This window comes from Pseudophryne corroboree, chromosome 5 (genome assembly GCF_028390025.1).
Source record: "Pseudophryne corroboree isolate aPseCor3 chromosome 5, aPseCor3.hap2, whole genome shotgun sequence".
Classification (NCBI taxonomy): Eukaryota; Metazoa; Chordata; class Amphibia; order Anura; family Myobatrachidae; genus Pseudophryne; species Pseudophryne corroboree.
Genome location: NC_086448.1, coordinates 463,080,299 through 463,106,974, shown reverse-complemented (window position 1 = coordinate 463,106,974; position 26,676 = coordinate 463,080,299). Strand labels below are relative to the sequence as shown.

The window sequence follows — 26,676 nt, the reverse complement described above, 5'->3', positions numbered from 1 at the left end:
GGCCAATTGTTTTTGAAAGAAAACTGACAAGGCCGAAATCTGGACCTTGATTGAACCCAATCTTAGGCCCGCATCCACACCAGCCTGCAGAAAATGGAGAAAACGTCCCAACTGAAACTCCTCCGTAGGAGCCTTCTTGAATTCACACCAAGACACATATTTTCTCCAAATACGGTGGTAATGTTTAGACGTTACTCCTTTCCTGGCCTGAATAAGAGTGGGAATGACTTCTTTGGAAATACCCTTTCAGGCTAGGATCCGGCGCTTAACAGCCATACCGTCAAACGTAGCCGCGGTAAGTCTTGATACACACACGTCCCCTGCTGTAGCAGGTCCTCGCGAGGAGGAAGAGGCCGAGGATCATCTATAAGCAACTCCTAAAGATCTGGATACCATGCCCTCCTTGGCCAGTCTGGGGCAATGAGGATTGCTCGAACCCTTGTTCTTCTTATGATTTTTCGAACTTTCGTTATCAGGGGAAATGGAGGGAAAACATATACAGACCAAAACACCAACTGGGTCACCAGTGCATCCACTGCTATTGCTTGAGGGTCTCTCGACCTGGAACAATATCTCTGAAGCTTCCTGTTGAAACGAGATGCCATCATGTCTACTTGAGGAACTCCCCAAAGACTTGTCACCTCTGTGAAGACTTCTTGGTGGAGGCCCCATTCTCCTGGATGGAGATCGTGTTTGCTGAGGAAGTCTGCTTCCCAGTTGTCCACTCCTGGAATGAAAATTGCTGACAGAGCTCTTGCATGCCTTTCTGCACAGAGGATCATCTTTGTCACCTCTGCCATTGCCGCTCTGCTTTTCGTTCCGCCTTGACGGTTTATGTATGTGACTGCTGTTACATTGTCCAACTGGATCTGCACAGTTTGATCTTGAAGAAGATGTACCGCTTGTAGAAGGCCGTTGTAAATGGCTCTTAATTCCAGAACGTTTATGTGAAGGCAGGTTTCCTGACTTGACCATTTTCCTTGGAAGCTTTCCCCCTGTGTGACTGCTCCCCAGCCTCGGAGACTTGCATCCGTGGTTACTAGGACCCAGTTCTGAATCCCAAACCTGCGTCTCTCTAGAAGATGAGAACTGTGTAGCCACCACAGGAGCGAAATCCTGGCATTGGAGGACAGGATTATATTCCGGTGTATGTGTAGGTGGGATCCGGACCACTTGTCCAACAGGTCCCACTGTAATACTCTGGCATGGAATCAGCCAAACTGTATGGCCTCGTAGGCCGCCAACATTTTCCCCAACAACCGAATGCATTGATGTATTTTGCCACTCTTGCTGGTTCAAAATTTGTTTGACCATTCTCTGGATTTCCAGAGCCTTTTCTACTGGAAGAAATACTCTCTGTACTTCTGTGTCCAGTATCATCCCCAGAAAGGTCGGTTCCAATTGCTTCGGAAAATTCATGATCCAACCGTGTTGTTGGAGTACTGACAGGGAGAGTGCAATGTTCTGCACTAACCGTTCCCTGGATCTCGCTTTTATCAGGAGATCGTCCAGGTAAGGTATTATATTGACTCCTTGTTGTCGAAGGAGGACCATCATCTCTGTCATCACCTTGGTGAATACCCTCGGTGCTGTGGAGAGCCTGAACGGCAACGTCTGGAACTGGTAATTGCAATCCTGTACTGCGAATCTCAGATAAGCTTAGTGAGGATAAAAGGGAAAATGCAAGTAAGCATCTTTTATGTCTACTGACACCATGAATTCCCCTTCCTCCAGACTGGAAATCACTGCCCTCAGAGATTCCATCTTGAACTTGAACCTTTTGAGGTAGAGATTCAGATTTTTCAGGTTTAAAATTGGTCTGACCGAGCCGTCCGGCTTCGGAACTACGAAAAGGCTTGAATAAAACCCTTCTCCTTGCTGTGACAAGAGTACCAGGACAATGACTTGATCCTGACATAATTTTTGGATTGCAGCTGTTACGACTTCTCTGTCTGGAAGAGAAGCTGGCAAGGTCGATTTGAAAAATCGGCATGGGGGGATGTCTTGAAACTCCAGTTTGTATCCATGGACACTATTTGTAAGATCCATGGGTCCAGGTCAGATTGAAGCCAGATCTGACTGAAAAGTTTCAGAAGTGCTACCACCCGAGCGGACTCCCGCAAGGGAGCCCCAGCGTCATGCTGCAGATTTGTCAGAAGCAGGGGTTGATTTCTGCTCCTGCGATCCTGGAGACGCTGCCGATTTCTTTCCTCTTTCTCTACCTGCAAAGAAGGGGGAACCTTTGGCCTTTTTGTATTTGTTGGGCCGAAAGGACTGCATGTGAGAGTGCTGTGTCTTTTTCGCTGGTGCAGGAGCATAAGGCAAGAATGTCGACTTACCTGCGGTAGCCGCAGAGACTAACGCATCCAGCCCATCTCCAAACAAGGCCTCACCTTTATACGGGAGAGCCTCCATATCTCTTTTGGAATCTGCATCAGCATTACACTGGCAAATCCACAATGCCCCCCGAGCTGATACTGCCATGGTAGCGGCTTTTGAACCCAAGAGTCCAATATCTTTCATGGCTTCTAGCATGTATGCAGCAGCGTCTTTGATATGACCTAACGTTAGGAGTATCTCATCTCTATCGAGTCAATTTCTGATGACAAGTTATTTGACCATTTTTCGATAGCTCTACTCACCTACGTGCAAGCTATGGTGGGCCTGAGCAACGTACCATTGGCCACATAAATAGATTTTAACGTAGTCTCCAACTTGCGGTCTGCCGGCTCCTTCAGTGAAGCCATCCCAGGTGCAGGGAGAATCACCTTTTTAGTTAACCTTGACGACAGGGGCACTGTCTAATACGGGGGGTGACTCCCATCTTTTCCTGTCCTCTGCCGGGAAAGGATAAGCAACCTGAATCCTTTTGGGAATCTGACATTTCTTTTCAGGGTTTATCCAAACTCCCTCAAATAGAGTATTAAGCTCATGAGGAGGAGGAGGGAAAGTTACATTCATTTTTCTTTCTTTATAAAAATATGCCTTTTCCTGAGGTACAGGAGGTGCTTCCGTAACTTCCAAAACTTCCTTTATAGCAACAATCATATATTGAATTCTTTTTGCCAATTTAGGATCTATCCCCCTGGAATCACTATCGTCGACACATGAATCAGAGTCCGTGTCGGTATCAGTATGTACTATTTGTGTAAATGGTCTCTTATGTGACCCAGAGGGGTCGCCTGCGGATGAAAAGGCAGAACTATGAAAAATCACATCTTCCACTGATTTTCTCCAGCTCTCTGCATGAGACTCAGACTTATCTAATCTCTTACTGATATGATTCACACTATCACGTAATTCTTTCACCCATTCAGGCTCGTGGTGTGCCGGCAGCACCACCACATTACAACTCTGTGTCCCTAAAATGGCTCACTCAGGGGAAGAGCTCCCTACCTCAGACATGTCACACATGTGCACAAACACACCACAGACACTCCGGGGCTTATAGGGGACAGACCCACAGTAAAATCTGTCAGAAGGACACAGATAGGATTTGCCAGTTCACAACCCAGCGCCAGTAATAAATTGTCTGTGAAACACAAAATGCCCACTGACATGCAGCGCTTTTACAATGGTAATCACACAATATATAGCACCATATTTCACTGTGCACCCCCCCCCCCCCCCCCCCCGTTTTGCACCCTGATACTTGGTTCAGCAGTGGAGGAGAACCAGCGTTCTTCTCTGCAGCCTGGAAGGAGAGAAAATGGCGCTGAGCAGTGTGCTGGCTGACTGAGGAGGAAGCCCCGCCCACGTAATGGCGCGTTTCTCCTCAGCATTTATGAGGTAATTTTTGTTATACTGGCAGGGGTAGGACTGTGCCTCAGCATCTTATGCCCCTTTATTTTCCAGTTTTACTAGGTTTCATGCTGCCCAGGGAGCCCCCCCCCCCCCCCCACGCCCTGCAGTGCCTGTGTATGTGTGGGTAGCATGGGGCGCAGCGTTCCCGCCCTCTGCGCGGTACCTTTTAGCCGTCACGATGTCTAAAGAATTCTTCTTACACTCACCGGTCTTCTGACTTCTGGCTCTGTTAGGGGGGGACGGTGGGCTGTGGGAGTGAGCACATAGCCGCAGCTAGCTGGGATCCACTTCAGTACCATGGGGTATAGACAGTTCCGCAGGAGCCATGGGCACTTTAAGACTTTTCAAGGGTGTGAACTGGCTCCTCCCTCTATGCCCCTCCTCCAGACCTCAGTATAGGAACTGTGCCCAGGGAGACGGACATTTCGAGGAAAGGATTTACTTTTAATTTAACGGTGAGATTCATACCAGCTCATACCTCAACCATGCCGCACAAAATAAGAATTTACTTACCGATAATTCTATTTCTCATAGTCCATAGTGGATGCTGGGGACTCCGTAAGGACCATGGGGAATAGCGGCTCCGCAGGAGTCTGGGCACATCTAAAGAAAGCTTTAGGATCACCTGGTGTGCACTGGCTCCTCCCCCTATGACCCTCCTCCAAGCCTCAGTTAGGATACTGTGCCCGGACGAGCGTACACAATAAGGAAGGATTTTGAATCCCGGGTAAGACTCATACCAGCCACACCAATCACACCGTATAACCTGTGATCTGAACCCAGTTAACAGCATGATAACAGAGGAGCCTCTGAAAGATGGCTCACAACAATAATAACCCGATTTTTGTAACAATAACTATGTACAAGTATTGCAGACAATCCGCACTTGGGATGGGCGCCCAGCATCCACTATGGACTATGAGAAATAGAATTATCGGTAAGTAAATTCTTATTTTCTCTAACGTCCTAAGTGGATGCTGGGGACTCCGTAAGGACCATGGGGATTATACCAAAGCTCCCAAACGGGCGGGAGAGTGCGGATGACTCTGCAGCACCAAATGAGAGAACTCCAGGTCCTCCTCAGCCAGGATATCAATTTTGTAGAATTTTACAAACGTATTTGCTCCTGACCAAGTAGCTGCTCGGCAAAGTTGTAAAGCCGAGACCCCTCGGGCAGCCGCCCAAGATGAGTCCACCTTCCTTGTGGAGTGGGCATTTACAGATTTTTGGCTGTGGCAGGCCTGCCACAGAATGTGCAAGCTGAATTGTACTACAAATCCAACGAGCAATAGTCTGCTTAGAAGCAGGAGCACCCAGCTTGTTGGGTGCACACAGGATAAACAGCGAGTCAGATTTCCTGACTCCAGCCGTCCTGGAAACATATATTTTCAGGGCACTGACAACGTCTAGCAACTTGGAGGCCTCCAAGTCCCTAGTAGCCGCAGGCACCACCAATAGGTTGGTTCAGGTGAGACGCTGAAACCACCTTGGGGAGAAACTGAGGACGAGTCCTCAATTCCGCCCTGTCCGAATGGAAAATCAGATAAGGGCTTTTTCAGGATAAAGCCGCCAATTCTGACACGCGCCTGGCCCAGGCCAGGGCCAACAGCATGACCACTTTCCATGTGAGATATTTTAACTCCACAGATTTAAGTGGTTCAAACCAATGTGACTTTTGGAACCCAAAAAACTACATTGAGATCCCAAGGTGCCACTGGAGGCACAAAAGGAGGCTGTATATGCAGTACCCCTTTTACAAACGTCTGAACTTCAGGGACTGAAGCTAGTTCTTTTTGGAAGAAAATTGACAGAGCCGAAATTTGAACCTTAATGGACCCCAATTTCAGGCCCATAGACAGTCCTGTTTGCAGGAAATGTAGGAATCGACCCAGTTGAATTTCCTCCGTCGGGCCTTACTGGCCTCGCACCACGCAACATATTTTCGCCAATTGCGGTGATAATGTTTTTGCGGTTACATCCTTCCTGGCTTTGATCAGGATAGGGATGACTTCATCCGGAATGCCTTTTTTCCTTCAGGATCCGGCATTCAACCGCCATGCCGTCAAACGCAGCCGCGGTAAGTCTTGGAACAGACAGGGTCCTTGCTGGAGCAGGTCCCTTCTTAGAGGTAGAGGCCACGGATCCTCCGTGAGCATCTCTTGAAGTTCCGGTTACCAAGTCCTTCTTGGCCAATCCGGAACCACGAATATAGTGCTTACTCCTCTCCATCTTATCAATCTCAGTACCTTGGGTATGAGAGGCAGAGGAGGGAACACATACCCTAACTGGTACACCCACGGTGTTACCAGAGCGTCTACAGCTTATTGCCTGAGGGTCCCTGGACCTGGCGCAATACCTGTCGAGTTTTTAATCATGTGGAAGACTTCTGGGTGAAGTCCCCACTCTCCCGGGTGGAGGTCGTGCGGAGGAAGTCTGCTTCCCAGTTGTCCACTCCCGGAATGAATACTGCTGACAGTGCTATCACATGATTTTCCGCCCAGCGAAGAATCCTTGCAGCTTCTGCCATTGCCCTCCTGCTTCTTGTGCCACCCTGTCTGTTTACGTGGGTGACTGCCGTGATGTTGTCCGACTGGATCAACACCGGCTGACCTTGAAGCAGAGGTCTTGCTAAGCTTAGAGCATTGTAAATGTCCCTTAGCTTCAGGATATTTATGTGAAGTGATGTCTCCAGGCTTGACCATAAGCCCTGGATATTCCTTCCCTGTGTGACTGCTCCCCAGCCTCGCAGGCTGGCATCCGTGGTCACCAGGACCCAGTCCTGAATGCCTAATCTGCGGCCCTCTAGAAGATGAGCACTCTGCAACCACCACAGGAGGGACACCCTTGTCCTTGGTGACAGGGTTATCCGCTGATGCATCTGAAGATGCGATCCGGACCATTTGTCCAGCAGGTCCCACTGGAAAGTTCTTGCGTGGAATCTGCCGAATGGGATTGCTTCGTAGGAAGCCACCATTTTACCCAGAACCCTTGTGCATTGATGCACTGAGACTTGGCTCGGTTTTAGGAGGTTCCTGACTAGCTCGGATAACTCCCTGGCTTTCTCCTCCGGGAGAAACACCTTTTTCTGGACTGTGTCCAGGATCATCCCTAGGAACAGAAGACACGTCGTCGGAACCAGGTGCGATTTTGGAATATTGAGAATCCAATCGTGCTGCCGCAACACTACCTGAGATAGTGCTACACCGACCTCCAACTGTTCCCTGGATCTTACCCTTATCAGGGAATCGTCCAAGTAAGGGATAACTAAAATTCCCTTCCTTCGAAGGAATATCATCATTTCGGCCAATACCTTGGTAAAGACCCGGGGTGCCGTGGACCATCCCTACGGCAGCGTCTTAACTGATAGTGACAGTTCTGTACCATAACCTGAGGTACCCTTGGTGAGAAGGGTAAATTTTGACCTGAAGGTAAGCATCCTTGATGTCCCGAGACATCATGTAGTCCCCTTCTTCCAGGTTCGCAATCACTGCTCTGAGTGACTCAATCTTGAATTTGAACCTCTGTATGTAAGTGTTCAAAGATTTTAGATTTTAGATTTAGAAACGGTCTCACCGAGTCGTCTGGCTTCGGTACCACAATAGTGTGGGATAATACCCCGTTCCCTGTTGCAGGAGGGGTACCTTGATTATCACCTGCTGGGAATACAGCTTGTGAATGGCTTCCAAAACTGCCTCCCTGTCAGAGGGAGACGTCGGTAAAACCGACTTTTGGAAACGGCGAGGGGGAGACGTCTCGAATTCCAATTTGTACCCCTGAGATATTACCTGAAGGATCCAGGGGTCTACTTGCGAGTGAGCCCACTGCGCACTGAAATTTATTGAGAACGGGCCTCCACCGTGCCTGAGCTTGTAAAGCCCTAGCGTCATACTGAGGGCTTGGCAGAGGCGGGAAAGGGTTTCTGTTCCTGTGAACTGGCTGATCTCAGCAGCCTTTTTCCTCTCCCTCTGTCACGAGCAGAAAAGCGGCACCTTTTGTCCGCTTGCCAACAAAGGACTGCGCCTGATAATACGGCGTCTTATTTTGAGAGGCGACCTGGGGTACAAACGTGGATATCCCAGCTGTTGCCGTGGCCACCAGGTCTGAAAGACCGACCCCAAATGTCCTCTTTTTTAAGGCAATACTTCCAAATTCCGTTTGGAATCCGCATCACCTGACCACTTTACTGGTGGAATTGGACAACGCACTTATACTTGATGCCAGTCGGCAAATATTCCGCTGTGCATCATGCATATATAGAAATGCATCTTTTAAATGCTCTATAGGCATAATATACTGTCCTTATCTAGGATATCAATATGTCCAGTCAGGGAATCCGACCACGCCAACCCAGCACTGCACATCCAGGCTGAGGCGATTGCTGGTCGCAGTATAACACCATTATGTGTGTAAATACATTTTAGGATACCCTCCTGCTTTTATCAGCAGGATCCTTAAGGGCGGCCATCTCAGGAGAGGGTAGAGCCCTTGTTCTTACAAGCGTGTGAGCGCCTTAACCCCCCTAGGGGGTGTTTCCCAATGCACCCTAACCTCTGGCGGGAAAAGGTATACTGCCAATAACTTTTTAGAAATTATTATCGGGGGAAACCCACGCATCATCACACACCTAATTTTATTTCTCAGATTCAGGAAAACTACAGGTAGTTTTTCCTCACCAAACATAATACCCCTTTTTGGTGGTACTCATATTATCAGAAATGTATAAACATTTTCCATTGCCTCAATCATGTAACGTGTGGCCCTATTGGAAATCACGGTTGTCTCTTCACCGTCGACACAGGAGTCAGTATCCGTGTCGGCGTCTGTATCTGCCATCTGAGGTAACGGGCGCTTTAGAGCCCCTGACGGCCTATGAGACGTCTGGACATGCACAAGCTGAGTAGCCGGCTGTCTCATGTCAACCACTGTCTTTTATACAGAGCTGACACTGTCACGTAATTTTCAACAGTACATTCACTCAGGTGTCGACCCCCTAGGGGGTGACATCACTATTACAGACAATCTGCTCCGTCTCCACATCATTTTTCTCCTCATACATGTCGACACAAACGTACCGACACACAGCACACACACACGGAATGCTCTGATAGAGGACAGGACCCCACTAGCCCTTTGGGGAGACAGAGGGAGAGTTTGCCAGCACACACCAGAGCGCTATATATATATATATATATATATATATATATATATATATACACACAGGGATAACCTTATATGTGTTTTTCCCTTTATAGCTGCTGTATGTTTTAAATACTGCGCCTAATTAGTGCCCCCCTCTCTTTTTTTAACCCTTTCTGTAGTGTAGTGACTGCAGGGGAGAGCCAGGGAGCTTCCCTCCAACTGAGCTGTGAGGGAAAATGGCACCAGTGTGCTGAGGAGATAGGCTCCGCCCCTTTTCCGGCTGCCTTATCTCCCGTTTTTCTGTATATTCTGGCAGGGGTTAAATGCATCCATATAGCCCAGGAGCTATATGTGATGTATTTTTTGCCATGTAAGGTATTTTTATTGTGTTTTATTGCGTCTCAGGGCGCCCCCCCCAGCGCCCTGCACCCTTAGTGACCGGAGTATGAAGTGTGCTGAGAGCAATGGCGCACAGCTGCGGTGCTGTGCGCTACCTTATTGAAGACAGGAACGTCTTCTGCCGCCGATTTTTCCGGACCTCTTCGCTCTTCTGGCTCTGTAAGGGGGCCGGCGGCGCGGCTCCGGGACCCATCCAGGCTGAACCTGTGATCGTCCCTCTGGAGCTAATGTCCAGTAGCCAAGAAGCCCAATCCACTCTGCACGCAGGTGAGTTCGCTTCTTCTCCCCTTAGTCCCTCGATGCAGTGAGCCTGTTGCCAGCAGGTCTCACTGAAAATAACAAACCTAATCTAAAACTTTCACCAAGAAGCTCAGGAGAGCCCCTAGTGTGCACCCTTCTCGTTCGGGCACAGAGATCTAACGGAGGCTTGGAGGAGGGTCATAGGGGGAGGAGCCAGTGCACACCAGGTGATCCTAAAGCTTTCTTTAGATGTGCCCAGACTCCTGCGGAGCCGCTATTCCCCATGGTCCTTACGGAGTCCCCAGCATCCACTTAGGACGTTAGAGAAAATAGCATTCAACGTAACACATGCCAACGGGCATGAACAATTTGCAGCAACATGCTGAAAAATAACCGTAACACAACACTTGTGTAACTACAATTTAACAACTGCAGGTAAAGTACGCACTGGGTCAGGAGCCCAGCATCCTCTATGGACATCCTCTACAGACCATGGCGGATTAACCACAGGGACCATAAGCGGTTGCACCGGCACAGGAGGTCCCATAGGGGGCGTAAGTCTAGTTACCAGCGTATGCAATAACGTGGAGAATGTAGTCCAAGTTGGGTCATTATGCACCCCCGTTGCTACGGTCCCACTGGGGGGTACGGAACCCCCAGAACCTGAACCCTCTGCTGCTATGTTTTCCTCTAACGTGTCTGCAGCGTCACCACCACGCAATGTGGGATCAGCCCCAGCTCCATCGCCTCTTGTAGCTGACATGTGTGAAAGCTCAATTCAAGGCAGCCCAGTACAATATCAGCAGCACAACACCTGACAAGAACCCCCTGTGTAGTGTATTACCACAAACAGAGAGTTCCAGAGGTATATGGTGACTAAAAATCACAGAGAAAAATACACAATAAGTATATCTTGTGAAACACCTATTTTAAGAAATAATCCTGACGCATTTAGCCCCCTCAGGTTACAGAATATAGGATTAGCAATCTGAGTGAGATACACGAAATGGAGGTCACACAGCAGCTATATGCACACACACACACACAGTCACATTGTACAATGCAGAAATTATGACATGCAATAAAACTGCACTGGACTAGCAATACAGAGTTATACTAAGTATAGCTATACACTCAATAGATATAACTATGCACAGTAAAGACTGGATGTATATCACAGGGTACATGTACTAAATAACCCTGACTAAATGCACTTTTTATTAACTAACACTGTCAACAGACATGTAGACATGTATACTTAAGTGTCCTGTAAAATGCACAGCGCTGACATGCAGGCGGCTTTACAGAGAAGGATTTGCCCAAACAGTCCCAGGATCAGCTCAGCTTGTCCTAATGGCGCCCAAACGCTGACAGGGAGTGATGGAGAGAGAAATGCAGCTCCAGAGCGGGAACATTTACTCTAAAAGGTGCCCTGGAGCTGGGGGAGGGGCTACGGGTCAAAGCCTTATCCCCTTGCTGGACTTCACCACCGGGTATTGCCTCCCACCTGCCGCGCCGGATCATGGTTTACAGCGGGTCCCGGCAGGGGGACCCACTTACCTCCTTCCTGAATGCGGCCACGTGATCCTGGAGAGCTGCGGTGGTGTGTGTGCCTGACTAAAGAAACCGGAGCCTACGCTGTAAGTACCCGGCAACCAGGGCGCGGGAGTATACAGCGCCGCTGAGTGAGGTGATGGAGCTGCAGCAGATGTCTGACTGATATCTAACACTCACAGTGTCTCTGCTGCAGCCCTTGAAATCTTAATTTTTCACTTAAAAAAGCTCTTCTGAGGGCTGCTGGAGAAGCCCACCTGTTGTATGCCTGCACTGCATGGCACCAACTACAAAACTGAGCTCCTGTGCACGGAGGCGGAGTTATAGAGGAGGCGGCGCTATGCATTCTGGGAAGGTGGTCAAAGCTTTTAGCATGTTGGTGCCTCGGAACAAGATCCTACTCTACACCCCAATGTCATTCTCTGTGGAGCCCAGTGTACCCCGCAGCAGAAAGAATGGCTTTCATTGCACTAATTAGCTCAGCTATGTCCACTGAGCTGAGGTTTTCCTCCTCTTCTCCATATGCAGAACCAGAGTGTGATGAGTCCTCAACCTCGGACGAATCCTCATCTGAAACATGTGTAGACTGTGAAGATGTTGTTTAATTTCTATATGATTTACTTACCACCAGCCTTTCAGCCTGTTTTTGATGAGAGGCTGGCTGCTTCCCCTGCTGGATGTAATAAACCCCAGGTGGAATGTTGACTGTAAGGGTTAATAGTGTAACCTATCCCTGGTACAGAAGCTGGCATTATCCGCTCAGCTATACTAGATGTCTGTGCAAAAGTACCCCATGGGTGATCCACTTGCACCTGTGTCTGCCTTGGATTTTTCAAGAAACTTTGGTGAAAGCTAAAACAATTTGCACACAAACCATTCTTAACCAGATGATCCTGAGAGGTTAACCCAGCTTTGCAAGACAAACAAGACATGAGCGTTGTTGTTGCTGCTGTGAGTGTATTTTCCCTCACCCTTGCCGCTCTTAGACATGATAAATAAATCACACACCTTTACAGTGTTAACTACACAATTTGCAACTGTAATCACTTAAAATTTTATTAAAGTGACATACAATCCGACCCTACCCTGTTTTGCACCAGCACTGAGGATCGGAATACCCAGAAAAGTGACAGAATTATAGTAAAGTCAGCAATCACACTAGCAATCAGTTACAGGTTATACATTAGTATATTAAGCAATATGAGCACATAATCAACTACATTATACATTTCAAGTATGTAGGAGAACATATTCCTGCATTACCTTAAACAGGAGTTTTAAACGTATTCAGTCGCACAGCGAAAAAAACAGCAGCAATATTTATCAGACTCATACGCATCAAAGGTAGAGACTTAGTGCTGTATTACCCTGCTCAGGAGAGTGGGATATAGGGAGAGTTTACACTTCCAGGATCAATTAATTACGTTAGCAAACGCTGAGTCCAGACTCTAATAGTGTACACACTCACCCCGTGAACCTACAGTGAACACAGGCGCCCAAGTGAACCCTGGCACACCAGTCACACAGCCGCCTATGCTGCGACTGGGTCCTTTTATATACACAGCATCTTGGAGGAAACTGGTCATGAACCAGGGGAAGGGACGACCAACGTAGTATCTGACTCCCCACTGCTGACATCAACCCTAGGGATCGCGGCCTCATACTACCCATGGAGCCTATGATCCCTAGGGCCTAGCGCTGGTGCACCCTAGGTGGCAGCCGCGTCAGCGACTGTTTGGTAGTCTCCTCCCAAAACAGTGCCGTGTCCGTGTTCCCCCTCTAAGCGGAACAGATGCCTTACCTTCTCCCCATGCTCTGGCCACAGCCTGGTAAAGTCTGCTGGACTTGCTAGTACATCCGACACAGACGCCCGCCGAAACAGCACTGTACTCGTGGGTAAGCGTGGTCGCGATCCGGAGGGGAGTTGTTGGAGCAACTCTTTCCAAAGTACGTATAAGACACTTTTTAGAAAGATTGCTCAAAAAATAGTAAAACTATAAAAATAAAATAAAAAAAGCTTATGGCTGCTAAAAAACCAGCAGCCCTCTTGACCATGGTCCATCTCCTGCCGCACCAAACAAAAAACTGATTTGAATACAATGTAAATGGGCAGTGGTTATGGCTAGGCGCCTCTATACAACATGTAAGTCATTAAAAGGGATTAATACATTCCTTTATGGAGGACGTTCCTCAGGATTCCCTATACAACATGACTTACATGTTGTATAGGGGCGCCTAGCCATAACCACTGCCCATTTACATTGTATTCTAGTTTAATTGAAGTGTTTTGGGGAGACACTTGTCTGGGGAGTTGGTGTAGCCAGGCAGCCTCCTGCGCAGTTAAGGACACAACGAAAATTTTGCTATAAATCACGTGAAAAAACTGATTTGCCTGAGCCAGGAGGTGGGGATATAGGGACGGGCCAGTTGCATGCTGGGAGGCTGAAAGCTTTGACCGTTTGGTGCAAATCTGCTGTCGCGTAATCATATCCCAATTTTATCCTGTGGACCCTGCATGAGAAATCTTAAGCTTGCTAAGCCTGCCATTGCAGATAAACATCACGACCGATAGTCGCAATGTTCATCTCAGATGCGATCGCATCGCAAATGCAGGGAGGAGGTGGTATGCAGCTACCCCTGAATTTGGATTGATAAGGATTACAATTGCACAGCTGCTGCATACAGCTTCGCAATTGCAATCCTTAATGTATTCGCCCTGAATCTGTACACAAAGTGCTATGATGCAATTGAAACAGATTTTTTTAATGCCAATTTCTGAAGTGCTACGTATACAGAGACTCAGTCACAGAGATATATAAGCAGCCCATATCAAACTTACCAGCACAGGTCTCCTGACGCATCCTAGTCACATCGCGACTGCAGTAAGACAGATTTTGAGTTAAAAGACGTGAAAAAGACATCCGGCGTTAGCAGTCAGATGAGACCTAGCGGCTCACGTCACATGGCGTATTGAGGCTAGTTGTATGAGGACACATCTGAATATTAATTCAATTCTTAGCAAATGTGAACTTATTACACTTTATGTTCACTAATAATTATCATAAAAATATTAAATACATGTAACCTATGCTACTTACATTTGAGTTCTTCTGCAGAGATACAGAGCATTATGCACCTATAAATATATCTAGAGCACTTTCTACTTGCGTGATTGGCAGTAATTGTACACAGGAAACTTCAAAGGTGGATTAAAACATGACATACTGTCACCCCTAACAAAACTACTTTAGGAGGGAGGAACCTACCCTTTCCGGGTATTTTATTGGTCTATTTAGAGTTTATTACTTACCTTTGTAATTCACTTAGGTGTGTGACCAACCAGCATCTTTCTAGGCAAATACTATTACATACATAGCAATGGTTTCATATTTCAAGCAATTGCACTAGAGGATTAATAGCTCAAGTCAATAGGTAGCTGCTATGAGCAGCATTTTATCAAAACGAGAACATTTCTGTGTGAGAATATGCTGTAAACTAGTGCTTATATCACACAGTGATTAAATAGTGAAAAAGTTTAGATTTAGCTTACATACATAGTAAATCTGTGTTACAGGTTTACATATTTGGAATAAAGCGTTCTACCAATTATTGTAATACGAGCTGTTGCTTTATAGGAAATTTTTGTAATTCATGACATATTTCACGCTACATACATTTTCATTGATATAATTATGTAATGGTTCATTCAATAGTTAGGGGCAATTTAAATTCTACTTGAAATTTGCTGGATTGTTTTTATAATCTACACTAGGTGGCACTGAACACAGAAAACAATGGGGCTCTTACTTCATAGTGTAGATAGTAAAACGTATTCAACTAATGTTCTAAAAAATAACGTTTTTTTCATGTAAACCATTAAAAACGAAGAGTTCTCAATCAGTTGCCAAATTTTATTTGAATTAACAGCATTTTTATTTGTAAAATATTGTATCAGAAAGCATTTTTTTTTTTTTTCAAAAGTACAATTAGTTCAACAAATGGTAATAAACCATACTGGGGACAGATTTGTTTTCTTTGCTTTTTATTATATGCATTACATAAACTTCCAGAATATACGTAGTTAACCATCTGTGAGTCTTCTTTAACACAAGAACACCCTTCAATTTGGAAGAACAGAACTTATTATGAATTAGAATACAGACAATCAGAAGGAGAGGCTGCAATTGTGGTTCACCAATACATCTTGTAGGTATTCCCAGACTCTGTTACTGTAAGAACAACAAGGCGCTGCTGGGGCTGATGTTTAATTAGCAGTCTATCGGACACTCATTAACATTAGCCCAAGTCAGTAACTCCCACAAGACTGTATACCATGACCGTGGCAATGGATGCTTTATCTGAAATAAAGCAATCGCCATTCACCAAGTCAAAGCTTCAAAACATGATTTGGTGTCTGAAGTGCATCTGCTTTGTAGCGTTATTACTCATTCCAGTTTTTAGCATCCACTTAGACTTCATCTTTTGTACGTACTGCATATCACGCCCATGCTGGTAAGCGACACCTTTGGAGGGAAGATAGGATTTACAGAATTAGTGCAGTAAGTGATTACACGGCACACAGAAAAAAATACATGTCAATTTGTGAAGTCATTGTCAGGAACCACATAATGGGGTCAGTTGGCGGGTCACCGTGCACACAGGCAGATGTACCGATATATCTGCATGATATCAAAAAATGGCCACGGCAGGGCCAGTCTCACTGATGTGAATAATGTAATTCACAGACATACTGGATGTACATATCCGCCGATGCACAAGCGATATATCGTTCATCGGCTGTCAAACGATATATCGCACAGTGTGTACCAGGCCTTACATTGAGGATGAATCACATAGGCACTCTGCGCTTGTATCATGATGACTGGACTCTGAGTGCACAAGGTAACAGGTGGCATTAAATCAAACAAAGGAAATAGGAGCCAACATCAAAATTCAGTCTTATGGGGCCCATGCATCAGGCAGCTAGCGGGGCAACTCCCTGTTCTGCCTAGGTCAGGGGATTGGGGAAATCCAATATGTTGAAAACCAAAAAATGATTGGGAACGGCAAGTCGCGGATTTTTAACAAGCTGTATTTTGCCGATTCCCATACTGATCGCCAATAGTCAATGTCCACCAATCAGTGTTTTTGATTAGCAATCAGCGTTGGAGAAACAGGGAATCGTAGCTCAAATTTATCACCTGCATTAGTTCAGCAAGTGACACATTAGCTGGTTAAGAATCTTACAGACCTACTGTACTTGTCAGGTGATATAAATCATTTTATCAGTAGGTCTTCAAATATCTATAGTTCATTGTCAATTACGTAATATATATGTTTTAGAGTTTTCAGGAAGACCTATAATTCTTTGAAAGCACACAGAGTTAGCAGTTGTCATCTTCTGATTAACTTACCAGTCCCTCCAGTCCACCCTAGAGCCTTGTACTGCTGTAAGACACGGCCCACCGCTTTTTGGTTTTTGGAAACCACCAGAGCTCTTGACAAACCAAATTTTTGTTTGTAGTATTTCATCAGTGAGCGATGGCCAACTCTAGCACCTGTAACAGACAACAAAGTTCCCTTATGTTAAACTATAAAGACGGTTTAAAAGTATGAATTTTCCGTTTACCATAAAGCTAAAATCTGCCCAAAACACTTGTGTTTCTCTTACGTCCTAGAGGATGCTGGGGACTCCGTAAGGACCATGGGGATAGACGGGCTCCGCAGGAGACATGGGCACTTTAAGAAAGACTTTAGGTCTGGGTGTGCACTGGCTCCTCCCTCTATGCCCCTCCTCCAGACCTCAGTTTAATACTGTGCCCAGAGGAGACTGGGTGCACTACAGGGAGCTCTCCTGAGCTTCCTGAAAAGAAAGTATTTTGTTAGGTTTTTTATTTTCAGGGAGACCTGCTGGCAACAGGCTCTCTGCATTGTGGGACTGAGGAGAGAGAAGCAGACCTACTTAAATGCTAGGCTCTGCTTCTTAGGCTACTGGACACCATTAGCTCCAGAGGGAGTCAGAACGCAGGTCTTCCCTAGCGGTTCGTCCCGGAGCCGCGCCGCCGTCCTCCTCGCAGAGCCGGAAGATAGAAGCCGGGTGAGTATAGAAAGGCAGAAGACTTCACAGGTGGCAGAAGACTTCAGAGCTTCGGAGAGGTAATGCGCAGCGGTAACGCTGCACGCCATTGCTCCCACAACACACACACACAGAGCACACTGTGGGGTGCAGGGCGCGGAGGGGGGGGAGGGCGCCCTGGGCTGCAATGTAGACCTCAGCACTGGCTTTTAGGAATATAATTACTCAGTTTGATATTATTTCAGAGCCCCCGCCAGTTTAAAGAAAGAGCGGGACCGAAGCCCACCACTGAGGGGGCGGGGCTTCTCCCTCAGCACTCACCAGCGCCATTTTCTCCTCAAGCACACGCTGAGAAGCTGGCTCCCCGGACTCTCCCCTGCTGATCACCGGTGACAGAGGGTTTTAAAGAAGGGGGGGGCACATAATTGGGCACAGTGAATAGCGCTGTATCTGGGTAATATTTTTCTTTTTCCCAAGATTATTGGCGCTGGGTGTGTGCTGGCATACTCTCTCTCTGTCTCTCCAAAGGGCCTTGTGGGGGAACTGTCTCCAGATAGAGCTTTCCCTGAGTGTGTAGTGTGTCAGTACGTGCGTGTCGGCATGTCTTAAGAGGAAGGCTCTCCTAGGGAGGAGGTGGAGCGCATGAGTGTGGTGTCGCCGTCGGCAACGCAGACACATGACTGGATGGATATGTGGAATATTTTAAATGCAAATGTGAATTTATTGCACAAACGTTTGGACAAAGCAGAGTCCAGGGACAACACAGAGGGTCATACCCTGCCTTTCACTAAGTCACAGGGACCTTCTGGGTCTCAAAAGCGGCCGCTTTCTCAGTTAGTTGACACAGATACCGACACAGAGTCTGACTCTAGTGTCGATTATGATGATGCGAGGTTGCAGCCAAAATTGGCAAAGAATATTCATTATATGATTATTGCTATAAAGGATGTGCTGCATATTATAGATGACCCCGCGGTGCCTAATCCTAAAATCCAGATGTTTAAAGAAAAGAAGCCTGAGGTTACTTTTCCACCTTCTTTTGAATTAAATGAGTTATTTGAAAGTGCTTGGGAAACTCCAGATAAGAAGCTGCAGATTCCCAAAAGGATTCTTATGGCGTATCCTTTCCCTATCAAGGACAGGATACGGTGGGAATGCTCCCCAAGGGTGGACAAGGCGTTGACGCGCCTTTCCAAAAAGGTGGCGCTGCCGTCTCAGGATACAGCGGCCCTCAGGGATCCTGCTGACCGCAAGCAGGAAACTACCTTGAAGTCAATTTACACACATACCGGTACATTACTCAGACCGGGGATATCGTGGGCTTGGGTTTGTAGCGCTGTACCTTACCTTATCTGCTGATATGGATCCAAGAGAGCTCGGGGATCTTCTTTTCTTGCCAGAGGTAAGGGCAAGGGGAAAAAGCTGCCAGCTATAGCCAGTTCCCAGGAACAGAAGTCCTCCCCGGCTTCTACTAAATCCACCGCATGACGCTGGGGCTCCGCTGGGGGAGTTCGCTCCAGTGGGGGAACGTCTTCGTCTTTTCAGCCAAGTCTGGGTTCACTCTCAGGTGGATCCCTGGGCAATAGACATTGTTTCCCAGGGGTACAAGCTGGAATTCAAAGAGGTGCCTCCTCGCCGGTTTTTTAAATCGGCACTGCCGACTTCTTCCCCAGAGAGGGAGTTTTAGCAGCAATTCAAAAATTGTGTCTCCAACAAGTGGTGGTCAAGGTTCCCCTGCTGCAGCAGGGGATGGGGTATTACTCAACCCTGTTTGTGGTCCCGAAACTGGACGGTTCGGTCAGACCCATTCTAAATTTAAAAATCCTTAAACCTATACTTAAAGAGGAGGTTCAAGTTCAAGATGGAGTCGCTCAGGGCGGTCATTGCAAGTCTGGAAGGGGGAGATTATATGGTGTCTCTAGACATAAAGGATGCATACCTTCATGTCCCCATTTATCAACCTCATCAGGCGTTCCTGAGATTTGTGGTGGAGGATTGTCAATACCAATTTCAGACGTTGCCGTTTGGGCTGTCCACGGCCCCGAGAATTTTTACCAAATTAATGGCGGAGATAATGGTGCTCCTGCGCAAGCAGGGGGTCACAATTATCCCATACTTGGACGATCTCCTGATAAAAGCGAGTTCGAGAGAACAGTTGCTGGTCAAAGTACCACTCTTCCCGAGGGTGTTACAACAACACGGTTGGATTCTAAACCTGCCAAAGTCACAGTTCGTTCCAACAACCAGATTGCCTTTCTTAGGCATGATTCTGGACACGGAACAAAAGAGGGTCTTTCTCCCGACGGAAAAGGCCCAGGAACTGCGGGACTTGGTCAGGGACCTGTTGAAGCCAGACAGGGTGTCGGTACATAACTGCAGGCGAGTGCTGGGGAAAATGATGGCGTCTTACGAGGCCATTTCATTCGGCAGGTTCCATGCCAGAACCTTTTAGTGGGACCTTCTGGACAAGTGGTCCGGGTCACATCTACAGATTCATCAGATGATCCGCCTGTCCCCCAGGGCCAGGGTATCTCTCCTGTGGTGGCTGCAGAGTGCTCACCTTCTAGAGGGTCGCAGTTTTCGGAATCCAGGACTGGGTTCTGGTGAGCACGGACGCGAGTCTCCGAGGATGGGGAGCAGTCACACAGGGAAGAAACTTCCAGGGTCTGTGGTCAAGCCAGGAGGCTTGTCTACACATCAACATTCTGGAATTAAGGGCCATATACAACGGCCTTCATCAGGCGCAGACCTTACTTCAGGGTCTACCGGTTCTGATTCAGTCAGACATCACAGCAGTGGCTCATGTAAACCGCCAAGGCAGCACAAGGAGCAGAGTGGCAATGGCAGAAGCCTCAAAGATTCTTCGACGGGCGGAGAGTCATGTAAGCGCTCTGACAGCAGTCTTCATTCCGGGAGTAGACAACTGGGAAGCAGACACGATCTGCATCCAGGAGAGTGGGGACTTCATCAGGAAGTCTAAGCAGAGATTGCAAGTCAGTGGGGTCTGCCTCAAATAGACATGATGGCTTCACGCCTCAACAAGAAACTTCCGAGATATTGCGCCAGGTCAAGGGACCCTCAGGCGATTGCAGTGGATGCACTGGTGACACCATGGGTGTTTCAGTCGGTCTATGTGTTCCCTCCTCTTCCTCTCATTTCAAAGATACTGAGAATCATAAGACGAAGAGGGGTTCAGGCGATTCTCATCGTTCCAGATTGGCCTCGAAGGGCCTGGTATCCGGATCTACAGGAAATGCTCTCAGAAGATCCGTTACAACAAGGGCCCTGTCTGTTCCAGGACTTACCGCGACTGCGTTTGACGGCATGGCGGTTGAACGCAGGATCCTAGCGGAGAAGGGCATTCCGGAGGAGGTCATTCCTACTCTGATAAAGGCTAGGAAGGAGGTGACATCGAAACATTATCACCGTATCTGGAGGAAGTATGTGTCTTGGTGCGAAGCCAAGACTGCTCCTCCGGAAGAGTTCCATCTGGGCCGTTTTCTTCACTTCTTACAAACAGGAGTGAATTTGGGCCTAAAGTTAGGCTCCATTAAGGTTCAGATTTCGGCCTTATCCATTTTCTTTCAAAAGGAATTGGCTTCTCTTCCAGAAGTCCAGACTTTCGTGAAAGGGGTGCTGCATATCCAGCCTCCTTTTGTGCCTCCAGTGGCACCATGGGACCTTAACGTGGTGTTACGGTTCCTTAAGTCTCACTGGTTTGAACCGCTTCAAACAGTTGAGTTGAAGTATCTTACTTGGAAAATGGTCATGTTATTGGCCTTAGCTTCGGCACGGCGAGTGTCAGAGTTGGCGGCTTTGTCTCACAAAAGCCCTTATCTGATTTTCCATGTGGATAGAGCTGAGTTGCGGATTCGTCCCCAATTTTTGCCTAAAGATGGTTTCTTCTTTTCATATGAACCAACCTATTGTGGTGCCTGTGGCTACAAGGGACGTGGAGGATTCCGAGTCCCTAGATGTCGTCAGGGCATTGAAAATTTATGTGGCCAGAACGGCTCGGGTTAGGAAAACAGAGGCTCTGTTTATCCTGTATGCAGCCAACAAGGTTGGTGCTCCTGCGTCTAAACAGACTATTGCTCACTGGATCTGTAACACGATTCAGTAGGTTCATTCTACGGCTGGATTGCAGTTACCGAATTCGGTTAAGGCCCATTCCACTAGGAAGGTGGGCTCTTCTTGGGCGGCTGCCTGGGGCGTCTCGGCATTACAACTTTGCCGAGCCGCGACTTGGTCGGGTTCAAACACTTTTGCAAAATTCTACAAGTTTGATACCCTGGCCGATGAGGACCTAATGTTTGCTCATTCGGTGCTGCAGAGTCGTCCGCACTCTCCCGCCCGCTTTGGAATAATCCCCATGGTCCTTACGGAGTCCCCAGCATCCTCTAGGACGTAAGAGAAAATAAGATTTTAAACCTACCGGTAAATCTTTTTCTCGTAGTCTGTAGAGGATGCTGGGCGCCCGTCCCTGTGCGGACAACATCCTGCAGGACTTGTATATAGTTGTTGCTTACATAAGGGTTATGTTTCAGTTGGATCAGTTTTGGACTGATACTGGTTTTGTTTCATACTGTTGACTGGTTCGTATATCCCATGTTATACGGTGTGAATGGTGTGGCTGGTATGAATCTTGCCCTTGGATTTACAAAATCCTTTCCTCGTACTGTCCGTCTCCTCTGGGCACAGTTTCTCTAACTGAGGTCTGGAGGAGGGGCATAGAGGGAGGAGCCAGTGCACACCCATACCTAAAGTTCTTTTTAGTGCCCATGTCTCCTGTGGAGCCCGTCTATTCCCCATGGTCCTTACGGAGTCCCCAGCATCCTCTAGGGACTACGAGAAAAAGATTTACCGGTAGGTTTAAAATCTTATTTTTTGTTTCACTACTATGGCCCAGTAATAGCTTCTCTAGACATCTCAGTTTAAAACGGTTACCGTTTTTCTGGGTTTGCATCTTTTCAAAATGCAGCCTACAGTCATTATAACGGCAATAGTCTACAACTCCCATTAGCCATTACTTTCATGCATCGCACAAAACCCTGCTCGTCTCTCTGCTAAGACATGGTCACCGAGATGCATGCAGCATGGCTGGGTCAGATCGTGTTGGTACGCTGCTCACAGCAAACACTTGCAGTAAAACGAACACAAAATGATGTTTCATATAGGCACAGGGTGAGTCAGACAGGTAGAACTGCATGCAAATATCTGTAACCCAGAGCAAGCAAAGTAAACCATATTCAGACAAACATGTAACATAATAAGGGCAGTACCTACAGTCTCTAAAGCGAATGAAGACGTGCTACTGAAATGAAGGTATCGCGATGTGTGCTGAGCGAAGGGGCGGCCGCTCATTTCACCTAGCGGTGAAATGAGTGAACTGCTAGATTGTGCCTGCATGCAGGCCAATCTAGCACCGGCGATAGCGACGCGCGGGGCCGCGCATCGCTATAGGGGATACACATGAGAGATCCGTGCTTAATTTCGAAGCAATCTAGTCAGATTGCTTAGAATTTAAGCACAGATTTCTCAGTGTGTACTCCCCTTACCTCGATTGTGGCATGTATTGTAATGACTGTCCCTGTGTGTATTCTAGAGAGATCAATTTTCTGATCCCTTTGACAAGACTCATGCTGACTGCATAAATCACGCGATAAATACGTAGTTATGGTAGACTTACAGTCGATAACTCAATTTCTCCTAAGTCCACAGTATCCACAGGATAAACACTGGGATATCAGGTAGCGTCAGCAGATTGGCACCAACGATCAAAAGCTTTCGGCCTCCCAGAATGCAACGGGCCAGTCCCCTATATCCCCGCCTCCTATCATGGAGAGCCCTAATCAGGCGAGAAGAACACACATGCACACACTTCCGTACAAGAAGTAAGAGGTTAGTAGGTGTAAGGATCCTCAAATCAGGTGCGTCAGGGTGGGATCCTTGTGGATACTGTGGACTTAAGAGAAATAGAGTTATCGACGGTACATCTTCCATAACTACATAGAGTCCATAGATTATCCACAGGATAAACATTGGGATGTCCCAAAGCAATTTTAGTGGAGGGGACGCTCCTGATTGGACAGGAGAATCCTTCGCCCAAATGCAGCGTGCTGAGAGGCAAAGGTATCAAAGGCATAATGTCTAATGAATGTGTTGATGGAAGACCATGTGGCTGCCTTGCATATCTGTTCAGCTGAAGCATCACGTTGTGCTGCCCATGAAGGACCTACCTTACGAGTAGAGTGAGCAGACATTAGCCGGAATAGGGAGATCAGCTTGAGAATATGCTTCTGAAATAGTCATCTGAAGACACCTCACCAGTGTCTGCTTGTCAGCAGGCCACCCTCTCTTGTGAAATCCGTAGAGAACAAAGAGAGTGTCTGTCTTTCTGATGGCACTGGTACGATCCACGTAGATCCTCTAGGGGACACTGGAGTCCTATACAGTAGGGGTGTGAAGCTTGCAACCGGAGGTGTGGCACAATCTAAAATTAGCATTGTCTGCACAGCCGGTTCCTCCCCCTTCACATCCCTCCGTTTGGAAAATTTGACTGAGAGAATAGGACATGACACTATAGTATATAGCGAGGAACCGTACCGTACAACCTATCAAACAGCCCCCAAGAAACTCTGAACTGAAAAACCAACGGGGTTTGTACAAACTTTGTGAACAGGAAGTTTGAACGCAGCAGGTTGACAGCACCGAGGCGGGCGTCCAGTGTCCCCTAGAGGATTCAGAGAAATGGATTTATCGGTAAGTACCAAAATCCTCTTTTCTCTTTCATCCACTAGGGGACACTGGAGTCCTATACAGTAGGGGACGTCCCAAAGTTATCCCCCAGGGAGGGAGTGCTGTCGGCGGCCTGCAAAACCAAACGTCGGACGCAAAAATATCAAACTTGTAAAATTTCGCGAACGTGTGGGCTGAGGACCACGTCGCCGCTCTGCAAAGTTAAGTAGTGGAAATACCTCTGGCAGCCGCCACCGGAGGCACCCACCGATCGGGTGGTATGAGCACCCGTCTGTACCGGAACCTGTTTACCACAGGAAATATAAGCTTGCCGAATGGCAAGTCTAATCCATCGAGACAGAGACTGCTTAGAAGCCGGCCAAACCTTCTTTGGCCCATCATAAAGGACAAACAAATGGTCCGACTTCCTGAAGGAGGACGTAACGGACAACAACCAAGGACACATCCCCATCTGCGAGACAATGGAAAGATGGGACCACAATTTGCTGATTTACATGAAACCCTGAAACAACCTTAGGAAGGAAATCCGCTCTTGTACGGAGTTCCGCCCGATCCTCATGAAAAATAATTAAATAAAAAGGACTCTTACACGATAAGGCTCCTAACTCAGAAACCCTCCCAGCCGAAGCCAAGGTCAGCAACAACGTTACCGTCCAAGAGAGATATTTCAGGTCTGTTCTCGCTAACGGCTCAAACAGTGGCGATTTCAAAAAAATCTAACACCAAATTTAGATCCCATGGAGCAGTGGGAGGACGAAAAGGGGGCTTTATCCTCAGAACCTCCTGTAAAAAGGTTTGAACCTCTGGCAAGAATGCCAACCACTGTTGAAAAAGGATGGAAAGAGTCGACACTTGAACCTTCAGAGATCCCAGCCGCAGACCTAACTCTAGGCCGGCCTGAAGGAAAAGTAAAAGTCTGGATAAGTGGAAGTTCGCCGAATTCCACCCACGTTCTTGACACCAGTCCAAGTACCTCTTCCAAATCCTGTAGTAGTGTATGGCTGTGACCGGTTTCCTAGCGGCAATCATCGCAGGAATGGCCGTTCTTGGTGTCCCTCTGTTTCTTAAGATCCGGGTTTCAATAGCCACGCCGTTAAACGCAGCCCGTCCAGGTCTGGGTGTTGAACGGTCCCTGAGATAGCAGGTCCTCTCTCTGAGGTAACCGTCAAGGATCTTCCGCTAGTAACCCTCGCAGGTCTGAGTACCAACTCCTGCGGGGCCAATCTGGTGCGATCTCTTATCCTGGACACACTTCTGGGCAACTGATGTTATTGCCGAGACGCTATTAGGTCGACTTGAGGTAGACCCCATCTCCTCACCACCATGTTGAAAATCCGTGGATGGAGGCACCACTCTCCCGGATGCATGTCCTGGTGATTGAGATAATCTGCTTCCCAGTTCTCCACACCTGGAATGAACACTGCCGAGAGGATGATGTTTCGCCTTTCTGCCCAAGATCTTTGTGGCTTCCTTTAACGCCATTCCGCTCCTTGTTCCTCTGACGGTTTATGTATGCCGTCATCGTGACATTGTCCGACTGCATTCTTATGTGTTGACCCATGACTTGGTCTTTGGTTAAGAAAAGCGCATTGTAAACTGCTCTTAGTTCGCAAATGTTTATGGGTAAGCTGCTCTCCAGTAGCGTCCATCTGCTCTGAAACTGATGCTCCTCTGAGACGTACCCCAACCTCTGAGACTGGCATCTGTTGTCAGGATCCTCCAATCCCAAATGCCGAATCCCTTGCCTTTTGCGAGATTCTTGCAACGAACACCAAAGTAAGAAGGTGCGTATGCGTGGTGGAAGTCGGACTCTTTGATGTAGAAACCAGTGTGACCCTGCTCACTGAGCAATGAGGTTCATCTGTAATGGTCGGGAATGAAGTCTGCCGTACTGGAGAGCTTCGAAAGACGCCACCATCTTCCCGAGAAATTCCACACAGAGGTGTACAAAAACCGTTTGTGAGCTCAGTACCTGAGCCACTAATCTCTGTAGGTTCTGCACCTTGTTCTCTGGTAGGAATACTCTCAATTGTACCGTGTCCAAGAGGAGACCGAGGAACTGCATCCGTTGAGTTGGCATGAGGTTGGATCTTTGGAAATTCACAATCCACCCATGTTGAATGAGAAATGGATGAGATGTCTGAACATCCCTGATCAACTGTTCTCGAGAGGATGCCTTGATTAGCATGTCGTCTAGATAAGGTCTAATCGTGACCCTCAACAGTCCCGATTCTGCAACCATGACTGCCATGATCTTCGGTAAAGATTCTTGGGGCCGATGACAGACCGAACGGCAATGGCCCTGAATTGGGAGTGATCCGTCAGCAGTGCGAACCATAAGTAAGTCTGGTGATGGGCATGCAGATATGCATGTTCTAAGCCTGCAATGATCGACTGGATTGATTCCAGCTAGAATTTGTAGACCCTTATAAACCGGTTTAAAACTTTTAAAGTGAGTATCGGCCTGGCCGTCCCGACTGGCTTTGGCACGACAAAAAGACTGGATTCGAAAGCCGTTCCTCTCTGAGAGGCGGGAACCGGAAGAATGACCTCTGACCGTAGCAATATTTCAATTGCTGGCAGTAACGCCTTTGCTTTCTGAGGGCACCGAGGCAATCCCTTTGTAAAAAAAACTAGTGGACTCTGTGGAAAATCTAGTTTGTACCCTAGAGAGATTAGTTCTGGTGAGGTGTAGGCCCAGATGT

General features: G+C 47.5%; 1 protein-coding gene across 2 annotated transcripts in view; it reads right to left on the bottom strand.

Annotated features, from left to right (window-relative positions):
• Positions 1–15,026: 15,026 nt before the first annotated feature.
• The window catches only part of ZNF622 (zinc finger protein 622), a 59,084-nt gene continuing 47,434 nt past the window's right edge, over positions 15,027–26,676 (bottom strand). For both annotated transcript variants that reach the window (XM_063922950.1, XM_063922951.1), the window contains exons 6-7: positions 16,551–16,694; positions 15,027–15,659 (exon numbers count right to left, since the gene is read on the bottom strand). In XM_063922950.1, coding sequence (XP_063779020.1) covers positions 15,532–15,659; positions 16,551–16,694 — 272 coding nt within the window. In that variant the 3' untranslated portion in view covers positions 15,027–15,531. The remainder of the gene's footprint in view (positions 15,660–16,550; positions 16,695–26,676) is intronic.